Below are 13,706 nucleotides of genomic sequence, written 5' to 3' on the forward strand. Positions count from 1 at the left end.
AGTTGTGGCGAGTGGGGGCTACTCTTCATTGTGGTGCGTGGGCTTCTCATTGCAGTGGCTTCTCTTGTTGCGGAGCACAGGCTCTAGGCACACGGGCTTCAGTAGCTGTGGCACACAGGCTCAGTAGTTGTGGCTCGCGGGCTCTAGAGCGCAGGCTCAGTAGTTGTGGCACACGGCCTTAGCTGCTCCGCAGCATGTGGGATCTTCCCAGACCAGGGCTCAAGCCCATGTCACCTATATTGGCATGCGTATTCTTAACCACTGCGCCACCAGGGAAGCCCTCATGACAGATTTTAAACTGCATTAAAATAAGCGCACAAGAACGCTTTGTGGGGTATGATTATAAGTGATTTTTTTTTTTTTTTTTTGCGGTACGTGGGCCTCTCACTATTGTGGTCTCTCCCGTTGCGGAGCACAGGCTCTAGACGTGCAGGCTCAGCGGCCATGGCTCACGGGCCCAGCCGCTCCGCGGCATGTGGGATCTTCCCGGACCGGGGCACGAACTCGTGTCCCCTGCATCAGCAGGTGGACTCTCAACCACTGTGCCACCAGGGAAGCCCTATTAGTGATTTTTATTTCTTCTTTATACTTTTCTAAATGTTTCCTTTTTTTTTTCAATGAAATGTGTTACTTTTATAAACACGTAAAACAATAATAGTAACATTTTTGGAAAGAGTTAAAATCCTGAGGAGAAAATTTGACAGAGATTCATTTACAGCCATACACACACACACACACACACGAGATGGCGGGTGGGCTACTGTACCCTTCATGAGAGAGAATACAAACATCAACATGAGAGTCACTAGACAAACTTCTTCTCCAGGCCAGCCGTAGCATGGCTGTTACGATGGCCTTCATCCAAAATAGGAGAGAGAGCCAGTTCAAGAATGACCACCAGCAGGCAGAAAATTACCCCAGGAGGACTAGCACTGAGAATGTTCCTTAGGGGGGAAATGATGTGCTATTGAACAAATGAAGGACTATTGACAAGACTGACTAGAATCATAGAACCTCAGGGTTGGAAAGTGGCTGTAAATCCTATAGTTCAACTGTCCCACCCAACGTTTGATTCCCCTTTATAATACTTCCTGCCACTGAATCTTCTATTATCAGAATCACCTGGAGGAACTTACATACCAATACAGATCTCCAGGACCCACTCCAGATGGACTGAATCAGAATCACTGTGTGTGTGGGGGAGGGGCATATCTAAGTCTTCACAATGTACCTTTGGTAGGAAAACCATTGTTCTAGGTCACTGTTTTCCCAGGTAATCCATATCATCTCTAGTCAGCTCCAACTAATAAAAGGATTTTTAAAAAAATGAGTTGAAATCTATTCCCACACAGCATTCCTTCTCCACCCCATTTCTACCCTTGGGGCCATATTCAATAAGGTGGCACCTTCTTCTACAGAACAGCTCCTCAGACAGCTCTGATTAATCACATCAAAGCAAACCAAAATGCATATTGCCTTGACATTTTCTTTTTAAATAAATGGAAATGGAGAAACATAGAATATATACTAGCCCTGACAGTTACTGCTTTGAATTCAGAAAACACTGCAAACTACAAACTCAGAACATCCTCTCAAAGCAATGTCAGGCAACTATGCAGGAGCCCAGAGGTTTAAAGAACTGTCTGCTCATGGGAGATTCACAGGCATAGGCTTAGAGGGTGGGAGGGAGCAGCTGCAGAAGAGTCAGCCTGCTGCCCTCTCCCTACATTCACCCTAGGCTATGTGGCCCCAGGCAGAGAAAAATGGGGGACCGGTCTTCTCTGGGGTGCAAATGCCCCACAGAGTTATTTCTGGCTAATTTCATCTTCCCACTATGGCTGGTGCTAGCTCAGTCACTGGGTCACTGTGCATGCGGCAGCACTTGAATACTCAGCTTCACGAGGATTTTTTTTTTTTTTTCCCCCCGGTACGCGGGCCTCTCACTGTTGTGGCCTCTCCCGTTGCGGAGCACAGGCTCCGGACGCGCAGGCTCAGCGGCCATGGCTCACGGGCCCAGCTGCTCCGTGGCATGTGGGATCTTCCCAGACCGGGGCACGAACCCGTGTCCCCTGCATCGGCAGGCGGACTCTCAACCACTGCGCCACCAGGGAAGCCCCATGAGGATTTTTTACATAGGTATTTGGGGTGTTTGCATATGAGGAGGGGAGCCCTTTGTAGCTCGAGAAAAGTTAGTGACTGCTTTGAATAAGCATTATTCCTGACTTTGACTTCATACCATATCTCTTTTCTAGGGTGCAGATAATTTGTTTCTCAGACAATATCTTAGTGCCAGAAGGACAGTCATGGGAAGGAAAGTTCCTTTCTAGTGGTAATGGTCAGAAACCGCTGGGACAGATGAAGGACGTGGCTGTTCTGAAGCCTATTCCCGCCTTTCAAAAGCAGAGTCAAAGAAATGCTTAGAAGAGAAAGAACATAATAGTCTTTACTTGGGAATTATATACAGAACTGATTATCTGAGTGAAAGTAGGGAGTGCTAGGTGGGGTGGGGGACAAGAGTAACTAACGCTATAAAAAACAGCTGTAAACCCACTCTTTGGACCTCACCAGATGTTTGACAGCTCTTATCCCGAGTATCTGATTTTGTTTATTTCCCCAATGGAACTGTCATTTTATTTTTTTTAATTCAAGCATACTTGATTTACAACGTTGTGTTAATTTCTGCTGTACAGCAAAGTGATTCAGTTATACATACATACATTCTTTTTTTATATTCTTTTCCATTATGGTTTACCACAGGATACTGAATAAAGTTCTCTGTGCTATGCGGTAGGACCTTGTTGTTTATCCCCAAGTATCTGATTTTGGAATGGAGGTTTTTAGTCTCTTCCCATCAATATCTGGAAGTACTACAAAGCCAGGACATGAGCTTTGTAAACAGTCTACTTTACTTGGCTTTCACCTGGCCTTTCTATAAACTTATCCAGTAAACTATGAACCTCTGAAGTAACCCCTCTGAGTCTGTCAGTATACAAGCTGATAAGCGTAATCTTGAACACACGAAAGCTGCTAAGTTTTAGGAAGGCAGAATAAGCAGATCCTCTTTCTTCCTTTATCACAGTTGGCAGTTTTGGTAAAACCCTAACATGAGAAGCGTGAGAATATTTCATTTGTGTCACCTGCCATCACTGACAATTTCCCCGCAGACTGACTATCCTACTCAAAGAGATATTTTGTGAACAGTCTGCCACATCTTCATCTTCCCTCACCTCCACTCCCTGGAGAGCTGAGCAGCAAATCCTCTGAAACAAAAAAGGCATTCTTACCTCCGCTTGCTGGGGATGACCCCCATCTCCTCACTGTCGCCCTCCAGCGTGACTCTCCTGGCTTGCCACCACTCATCATCAGAGGCGTTGATAACGTGGAGAATGTCTCCATATTTAAAACTAAGTCCTTGACTTGGCAGCCCACTGTCCTTGCTCTTGTCGTAGTCAAACATGGCTCTGGAGGAAATGACAAGAGAGAGAACATTGTTAGGAATCTCTGGCAGCACAGATCTAGGATTCACCATTCTGACTGTTCATTCCTGCCCTGAGAACCCATTGCCCATTAGATACCAACTCCCAGGACTAACCCCTGGAATTGCAGTCAACATTCCCACTGCTTTGGTCACAAATCACGATTAGTTCTTACTTCTCCCAGGAGGTTGCGAGGCAGGTTAGTACTCTCTCACTACAATCAAATTTTACAAATCACTAGAAAGGAAGAATGAAGAGAACCATGGCATCTTTCTGAATGCAGTATGGTAACAACTTCCATGTCCTCCCACAGGGGACTGGGAGCCTTCCACTCACTGGAGTATTGGACTATCACTAAAATTGGATGGTTGTAGAGGTTAATTTAATGACATTACTAAATGCTCACAAAGCAATAATGAAAATACACCTATGTTTATGTGTATGTATATAGACACATAGATCAAAATATGAACAAGGGACTTCCCTGTCTGTCCAGTGGTTAAGACTCCATGCTTCCAATGCAGGGTGGGAGGCTTTGATCCCTGGTCGGGGAACTAAGATTCCCACATGCCGCGCGGTGTGGGCAAAGAACAAAAAATGATATGAACAAGATAAATTGCTTCCATAGTATACCAAGCCTATCTCATCATTGCATTTATCACTCTGAATTGTAATTCTTGCTTTATGTAGCATGTTTTCCCCACTAAAGAGTCTTTGCTGAGCCTTTGCCGAGCCCAACACGCTGTAATATGTATGACTGATGGGGTGAGGGAGTTGGAAGCAGAATTACAATGATGATTGAGACCTCAGTGACGAGCTGTTGTCCCAAGCAGCTGACAATCTGTCTCAAGTTTTACATTGTCCGCCTCCTCCTGTATCTCCCACAAACCATCACCACACACATACAACATGAGATTTCCCCGGAGAAGCAGATTTTGCCACATCCCTGTTTATTCCCCTTTGATTCCATTCTAAGAATTTCCTTAGAGTGTAGCCACTATGCAAGCAAAACTAGCTAGATCTGATGAACAGGTCTGTCTAAAATCACTGAGGACCAAGTATGATTCTTTTTCTTTCTTTCTTTTTTTTCCTCATGAAAGAAATGTCACATCTGCTGTCATGGCAACCCAAAAGAGCTGAAGGCAGCATCTACAGCTCTCAAATACTGCAGGGAAAGTTGAATTACTTGCAACACAGCCCCTTTTTCCATTAATTATGTCCCCAGGTGAAGGAATACGGGCTGGGTGGGGGCGAGGTCTCAGCTCCTAGAATGACTCATTTCCACCCCGACCATCTGCATCTTCTCTACCAAAGACTTCACAAAACCCCAGCCAGGAAAAGGGGACTGAGAGAAGGCAGAGACCCACTCCTGACTCTGTCACTTCTCTGGCTGGCTGATGTGACACAAATTAACATTCCTGAACCACAGGTTTTTAAATGTAAAATTAGCCCAATAACTATATTCACGTGGAGCTGCGGCGAGTATTAATGACATAACACATCGGATGCACCCGGCCCATGGTAGGTGCTGTGTAGCATAGTGCGGTATAATAGCGGCTAAGAAACGACCCAGGGGCCACACTGTTAGGGGCCATGTCCTGGTCCTACTACTCCTCTTCTTACTAGTCACATAGCTGGTAACCCAGGAAACCGCTCTAGCCCCTCTTAGGCCTCAGTTCCCTCATATATAACACAGTGATGACAACAACAGTGATGATAACGGTACCCCTATCATGGAATTGTTGTATGGATGAAATGCTACCTAAGGTAATATATGTAACGCATATACAAAAGTGCCTACATATAGTGACAATCTTTAAGTATGAACTGTTATTATTATAATTATTACCTCCTTTTCCCCCTTTGAGTGTATACTTATAAAAATCCTTTCTATGGATTCTATTCTGTGCAAAAAAGAGTTAACACAGCTATCCTGAGATTACATCCTTAAAAAGGCCTGCTTACAAGGACAGCCCTTGGCTGACATCTGGGAACTTAGTTTTGGGGAGGGTTCTTACCATTTCCTATTAAGAGTGGCTCACTGTGCCTAAGCTGTTTATATAAACAATACCATTTAAGCTGAATACCTGCTTTTCCCTTGGGAGTCTGGAATTGCAGCAGGTGTCAGGCAGTGAGGGTGCCTATGTGACAAGCCTGCAGTAAAATCTCTGGACACTGAGTCTGTAAGGAGCTTCCCTGGTAGACAGGGTTTTACACCCATTGTCACGATTTGTTGCTGGAGGAATCAGGCATATCCTGTGGGACTCCACTGGGAGGAGACTCCTGGAAGCTTCATCTAGTTTCCTCTGGACTTTGTCCCATGCATCTTTCCCTTCACTGAGTTTGCTTTGGATCCATTTCCTATAATAAATCACAGTCATGAGGATGACTGTGCTGAGTCCGATGAGCCCTCCTAGTACATCATTGACCTTGAGAGTTGTCTTTGGGACCCCCAACACTCGCTCTATAGATTGGAAGGCATATTCACATACACTTCCTCATTTGTGACTCAATACATTCCTACAAAGAAGGCACAATGGATATAGTACTTCCTATCCCCTTTTTACAGATGAGGGGCAAACCTAGCAAGGACCCCTAACTAACCCCAGGACACATGGCTTAGAGGCAGCAAGCTGGGGCTGGAGCGTGTGTCTCCTGACGCTAAGTCCTAGTTCGGTGCTCTTCACCTTGTTCACCCCCACCCCCCCGCCTCAGTCTGGGAGGTGGTGAAGGTGGTGACAGGGTGGCAAGGATGATAATCATGATGACAACCACTACTTATGCCCATATTAGGGGCCTGGCACTTTGTATTCATTGTCTTATTTGACATCGTAACAACCTGAAAGGTAAAAATTAGTACCCCTGTTTTACAGATGGCAGAGGAGGTTCAGGAAGTTAAGGAACCTGCCTTAGGTCACAAGTACACACATGGTAGAGATTGAATCTAGAATAAGGTTTGTCTGACTCCAAAACCCACATTCATGGCCATTTCATTATCAGGCTCAATTTCCCAGCCTGTTGCCCTCTGGCTGTGCTCATGACTTAGCAGTACCAGGAACTTTTAATCTTCCCTTCAGAGCTGACCACCTCTTCTCCCCCGAATCCCTGCAGTTCCCTTACTGCTCAGTTCTTGTCCCAGTATTCCTATCCTAAGGTCCCCAAACCTCTAGTGTGGCTCCAGGCTCCTTCTGGATTGTAAAGCGTGGGGAGTGGAAAGCTGCCAGATGGTGGCCAAGGCGGCAGGCTATAGGGTCAGACTGCCTGGGTTTGCAGCTTTTTAACGTGTGTGATCTTGAACAAGTTACTTAACCTCTCTGGGTTTCAAGCTTTCTTTTCTTTTCTTTTTTTAAAAGCAAATTATTTATTTATTTATTTATTTATTTATGGCTGCACTGGGTCTTTGTTGCTGCGCGCAGGCTTTCTCTAGCTGCGGCCAGTGGGGGCTACTCTTCGTTGTGTGGGCTTCTCATTGCGGAGGCTTCTCTTGTTGCGGAGCACAGGCTCTAGGTGCGTGGGCTTCAGTAGTTGTGGCATGCGGGTTCAGTAGTTGTGGCTCGCGGGCTCTAGAGTGCAGGCTCAGTAGTTGTGATGCACGGGCTTATGTGCTCCGCGGCATGTGGGATCTTCCTGGACCAGGGATTGAACCCGTGTCCCCTGCATTAGCAGGCGGATTCTTAACCACCGCGCCCCCAGGGAAGTCCCTCAAGCTTTCTTAACTGTAAAACTGGCATAGTAATAACACCAGCCACCTCAAAGAGTTGCAGTGAGGATTAAATGAAATAAGATATGTAAAGTGTTGTAACACCAGCCTGGCAGTAGCAAGTGCTCAATAAATGCTAGCTATTATTACTATGATAATTATTATTCTGAAAAACGCACTGGGATTTGAATCAGGGAATCTGGGTCCCAACTGTGCCACTTAGTAGCTGTCTTATGGACTGTGTACAAAGACGTCTAAAACACCTTACTATCCTCAGGACCCAGTACAGTGCTGGGCACAAAGCAGACCCTCAGAAAGGTCTGTGGAAATATTTCAGATGACCTTTGAAAGCCCCACTTCTTTCAAGCCTCAGCGACCCTGTGTGTAAGGGGAGGGGAATAGAGACCAACCCCGAAGGTCCCCACCAGGTCAGACATTAATTCTACTGGGCTTCATTCTAGTCCCAAGTATTCTTGAGGGGAGATTTTCCACCCTTGGGATCAGCAACATGCTCTTTCCATGAGTTCTATTTCTCTTGGACAATCTGCCCCTCTAGGATTACACTGATTCAGACTTGTCAGGTCCCTAAAAGCAAGCAGCTGACACATTTCAGCAGCTTTTAGCTCCTTTGGATATTAATGGATCGTCACATCTGGGAAAAACGCTACAGTGTCCCATCACCTATTTTAAAAAGCGATAAGCTGTTTTTAATTTGCTTTATGTGCTAATTCATCACAGCAACTTTTATAAAATGCCATTAAGACTCACACTTTTCACCCAGGGTGCTTTAACAAGTCCATTAGGCAAGTAGAATTAGACATGAATAATGCAACGATTCTCCCATCCCTCCTGCCCCTCCTGCATTTCAACATGTGGCGGCCCCTTGCCAACAGGGGAAGTCTAGGAAAGGAAGTGGGGGGGTGAAGCAGCCGCTTATCCTCATGGCTGGGCAACCTGGCTGTGGAGACCTAGGTACCAGACCAAAATTGTGCTTTTTAAGTGTCCCACAATATGCTGGACCTTATATTCACTGTCTCCCTCAATTTACTGGGTAGGCAAGCCAGCATACGGGTTATATGCCAAGCTTTGGAGAGTTCTGGATTTAATTCCCAACTCTGTCATCACTAGTTGTGAATTTGGGGCCTGTGACTTAACCTCTTAGCTGAGCTCTTAACCACAGATGACTACTCCCTCATCAGTGAAGCTCAGGTAACGATGGCATTAACTCACAAGATTGTTATGGAGGTACAACAATGGGATGGGGCCTGTAAAGTACACAAGACCAGCACAGAATGAATTCCACTTTGTCAGATTACGATCCTGCCACGTAAGCAATTTTTTTTTTTTTTTTTTTTTTGCGGTACGCGAGCCTCTCACTGTTGTGGCCTCTCCCGTTGCGGAGCACAGGCTCCGGACGCGCAGGCTCAGTGGCCATGGCTCACGGGCCTAGCCGCTCCGCGGCACGTGGGTGGGATCTTCCCGGACCAGGGCACGAACCCGTGTCCTCTGCATCAGCAGGCGGACTCTCAACCACTGCGCCACCAGGGAAGCCCCTGCCACGTAAGCATTTTTGATCTCATAAAGGAAATGAGAGCTGAAATGAAAAAAGCTAGTAAGTGGCAGAACCAGAATTCAATCAGACAGATGTGTCTGAATCAAGAAGCCCGTGCTCCTGACTGTAAGAACCCAGCTTGGAACTCCCGATGAAGAATGTTGTACTTAGATCTCATCCCCAAAGATTTCATGATTGGATGGTCGCATTGATGATGACACCGTGGACTAGACTTCAGGAGAGAGGCACATGTACTTTACTGAGCCCACATTCAGTTCTCACACTGCCCTGCAGTGCATGTTTTAGCCTTGTGTTGCAGATGAGGAAACACAAACTTGGATAAATTAAGCAACATGTCCAGTGTCACACCAGCTATCAAGGTGTTTCAGCTGTCATGTTCTATGCCTTTGTTCTTTAAGACACTTTGGGGAAATGAGGTAACCTTCCATGTGGCTGACATTTATGTGCCTCATAGGACTGTTTGTGTTGTGAAGGTCATTCTGTGTCATCTCCCTCATCAATCCAAAAACTCATTCACTGGGAGTTAAGTGCCCCTCTCATATACTCTTATCTCATTCCTGTATTGTGTTTTCTAACATTTGCAAATTCTAGTTTGCATGAGCATGGAGGGTGGGGAAGGTTCATATTCCTCCTATCCCCAGAATCTACCCCATAACAGATGCCCAATAAAAGTGATTTTCTGTTATTCAGTCTATCACCTATGCTTGTCACAGGGCAATCCCTGGAATTCAACAGTTTGTTTTCTTTCCTATAAGGCCTGGGCAGTTGGAAATAGCAGGTAAGGAAGGCCTGAGTGACACCCAGCATAGGCCTTCCTGTCTTTCTTAGGAAATGATGAACATATGTGTCATATGTGTGATTGTGTCTCTCAAGTCAGAACATATCCATCCCAGGTAGAGGGATACACGCAGCTCTGTACCGATTACTCCTCACATCTCTCTGAGGAGCCACCCACACCCCTGTGGATGAGTCATCGTGTCCAAACTTACTGAGCTCTATCAAGGCCACTTATTTCCCCACTCACCTCAATAATGAATTGCCTTTGGTGACAGTGGTGGCTAAAGCCGTCACCAAATCAGTCTTAGTGGATGGGAACACGTTAGCCTCTGTCAATCCTTGTAAGAGGTCATTGACCACGATGCCATTGTTTATTGAGTGACTGCTGAGCATGTGGTAGGCCTACAACATACATGTCAGGCACTGTTCTGGGTATTTATTATCTGTGATTCAAAAGATAGCCCTTAGGGGCTTCCCTGGTGGTGCAGTGGTTGGGGGTCCGCCTGCCGATGCAGGAGACGAGGGTTCGTGCCCCGGTCCGGGAGGATCCCGCGTGCCGCGGAGCGGCTGGGCCCGTGGGCCATGGCTGCTGGGCCTGCGCGTCTGGAGCCTGTGCTCTGCAGCGGGAGAGGCCGCAGCAGCGAGAGGCCCGCGTACCGCAAAAAAAAAAAAAAAAAAGATAGCCCTTATAATGCAGGCATTGTTCCCATTTTACAGAAGGGTAAATACCATGGACTGTGGTATCCCATGGGTTATACCTTGTAATCATTAGTAACCTAATAAGGCAGGTTTGTGCTCTTTAAAGACACCCTTCTCAGCACACAAGTGTTTCCTTTTATGTTACAGGGTTATTGGGAAAATGTCAATTTCTGCTGGACCCAAGGAACCAGGCAGTCACTATCATGACTGAAGGTGGAACTAATCGGGCACCGACCAGAGATCCTCACAGCCTAGGCCTCTGCACAGCAGTGGCATTTTGATTATAATCAGGGAAGAAGCATCATTTCTGGGGGCAACAACTCCCTGTCTCTCTCAGTCTCTCCTGAGTCTCTAGGGACAATTCCCCGAGGGACATGGCATGAGCCGACTTCACATGTCTAGAGGTCTGCGTGTTGATCATTTCAGACAACTCATCATCAGGGTCTCCAGGGATGGGGCCCATTCCAGGCTGCCCTCCCTCTCTCTCGGGGTGTCCTAGCATCTGTCAGGTTGGTTTACACTGCAGCGCCGACTGACAGGCCCCCCATCTGAGGGAAGGAGAGGCAAATCTGAACCTGCCCAAAGGCAGGCTTGACAAACCACAATGAATGGTACTACAGGTTTCAGGGCTTGGGTGAGGCTGTAAAGATTAATCTTAAAATCATTGTCTTTTGGGCTTCCCTCGTGGCGCAGTGGTTGAGAGTCCGCCTGCCGATGCAGGGGACACGGGTTCGTGCCCCGGTCCAGGAAGATCCCACATGCCGTGGAGCGGCTGGGCCCATGAGCCATGGCCGCTGAGCCTGCGCGTCCGGAGCCTGTGCTCCGCGGTGGGAGAGGCCACAACAGTGAGAGGCTCGTGTACTGCAAAAAAAAAAAAAAAAAAAAAAAACATTGTCTTTTCCCCCAGATGCCATCAGCTGGCTACTCAGAAAATGAAATATGGGAAAGAGGAACATGGCCAGGATGAATAGCCCAGGTTTTATGACAGTTCTATGACAGCTCTTATGTTCTGGCCTTGTTTGTCAGACAATCAAGATATATTAATCAAGATATTTCAGAAAGGCTGACAAAGCCCTGACTGTAGCCTTTTATTTCTGATCTGAGCTAAAAATGTACAGCAAACTTTGGTATCTACTTTTTAGGGTCTTACTGCCACAAATTAGTAAGCTTGCAGTGGAGAAAAACAATATCCTGATTTGGAATTTCATTATTGCTGATACACAATTACCATCTAAATATTTAAATTTATACACAGAAGACTCAGGTCAAGATCATGAGACATGAACATTAGATAGTCCTGGGTTCAAACAGCTGCTCTGCCATTTAAGCAGCTGTGTGATTTTCATCTCTGTACCTAGGCCTCCCAAGGGATAAAATGGGGGGCAAGAATCCTTGTCCAACAGAGTCCTTATAAGAATTACATATACCAGAGCTTTTAAAACCCAGTAAGTCCTCAGTGTTTGTACATTGAGTCTAGAATCTAAATTTCTTCCCTGTAAATTCCATCCCTTTTTTCTAGTGTTGCTCACTGGAGCATAAACAAAGCAACCCTACCTCTGCTTTCCAATAACACTTTCTTTTAAGTATTTACTGAATGACTAGTGATATCAGCTGACACGTGCCAGGCCTAGAAGGTGTTGGAGAAAGTTCATTTCTCTCATGAGCAAATAAAAAAGGGGAGAAAGACATCCAAGAATAGTCCACCCAACTACCCCAAATCCTTAGTGGTAGTTTATCAGGGTTGGTGATGAAATTCACATACCACAAAACCTGACTATTGGATAATCACTTCAGCTCTCTCAATATTGAGTTTGTTTTGTTTGTCTGTTTGTTTATGAATTTCAGAAAACTGGGTGGAAACTACAGGACTAGACTGAGGCAAGAGAAAATCTGGAATTAGGGAAAACTTCACCTCAAAATCTCATATATGTCCATAAAGGCTCCCATTATCACCTGTTGAATGAGGGCGGATAGAGAAGACAGAGATGGTTCCTTACTCACCCAGGTAAAACACCGAATTCAGGATGTGATTTAACTTACATGCATGGAAATGAGATAACAGTTATTTAAATATTAAATGCAACATTATTTACAGAGTGCCTATTATGTGCCAATCATTATTATGTGCTGAGGGCTCAGAAATACACAAGAGGCTTGCTTCTTGTCCTCATGGAGCTTAATATTTGGTTGGATATATTCGTTCAGCTACTCAATTATTCATTCATCAAATATTTACTGAGCACATACCAATGATGATTCTGGAGCTTATCAGTGAATGAAAACAGACAAAATTTCATGCCTTCATGGAGCTTATGTTCTAGTGAGAAAAGATGGGCAAAAAACAATAAACCTAATAAATAAGCAAACAGTATATTAGGTTAGGAGTAGCTAGTTGGTACAGAACAAGTTAAAAATAGAGCAGAATAAGAGGTATCAGGATTTTGAGATGGGGTAGAGTTGTGGTGGTGGTGAAGGTTGCATTTGTAAATAGGCTGGTCAAAGTAGGGCTCACTGAGAAAGATATCTGAGCCGAGGCTTGAAGGAAGCGAGGGAATTAGTCATGCTGGCATCTGAGGAAAGTGTTCTAAGAAGAGGGAACAGCCAGTGCAAAGGCCCTAAATATAGTTTAAATCGAGCATGACGTGTAATATACTAAGAATTAGTGTGGGGTGCCACAGGATGGCACAGCAGGATCCCCCATCAGGTGCTCAGAAAGGGGTTGACGAATGAAGGAACAATTCTCCCAGCTCCACTAGCTGAGAGGTGGTAGTACCCCTCCCACCCCACCCAACTGACTAGACATGTCCTTCAGGTTTTGTCCTAAAGGGAACCCCTTCTGTAATAATCGTGATCTCACATCCTGAGGACTCAGCTTTCTTCCATCAGCCTCTCCCCCTTCCTACCTCTCCTTGGAAGCATGCACATGAGCTGAGCCATGGAAGACCTTCCCCTCTTCTCTTGGACATACTCTACCACAACTCACACAATGTAGGTGGAATTTTTCAGCCAAGAATTTTTCTTAACATTGTTGAACAAGCTGACGCACTGACTGGATATAAAAAAATAAGCATAAAATCATTCAGCAAATTTCAATCAATTCTTTGAAACTCGTGACATTCTCTGGGAACCCTCTGAGCCTATCCAGAGAGCCTATCCATTCCCCTCTCCGTGCCAGGCTGCAACCTTGTATCTGGCCTTATTCTTGCACTTAGCAGGTGGCATTTTAGTTGATTTGCCTATGGGTCTACTTCCCTGCTCAACAGCTCAGCTCCTTGGGGTTAGGGCAGTGTCTCATTCATCTCTGCGTCTCTCCCACAGGGCACAGAGGAGGCGCACACAACACAAGGCTAAACTGAACTGAATCGAATCAAAACCCATGCTCTGTGACTTTGGAACATGACTTCACCTCTTTGGGTCTCTTGCGGTTGCCTCATGTGTAAAATGGAATTTAAAATGGTATATTTTATCACCCTTTTTTCAT

The 13,706-nt window shown here is 45.6% G+C and overlaps 1 protein-coding gene across 5 annotated transcripts in view; it reads right to left on the reverse strand.

The window, feature by feature from the left end:
• Nucleotides 1-13,706, reverse strand: part of DLG2 (discs large MAGUK scaffold protein 2) — a 251,959-nt gene that overhangs the window by 73,571 nt on the left and 164,682 nt on the right. For all 5 annotated transcript variants that reach the window (XM_089914175.1, XM_089914174.1, XM_089914172.1 and 2 more), the window contains one exon: nucleotides 3,285-3,461. In XM_089914175.1, the coding sequence (XP_089770301.1) occupies nucleotides 3,285-3,461 (177 nt within the window). The remainder of the gene's footprint in view (nucleotides 1-3,284; nucleotides 3,462-13,706) is intronic.

This window comes from Delphinapterus leucas, chromosome 7 (genome assembly GCF_059928025.1).
Source record: "Delphinapterus leucas isolate spDelLeu-1000000601 "Yukka" chromosome 7, BTC_Dleu_Yukka2, whole genome shotgun sequence".
NCBI lineage: Eukaryota > Metazoa > Chordata > Mammalia > Artiodactyla > Monodontidae > Delphinapterus > Delphinapterus leucas.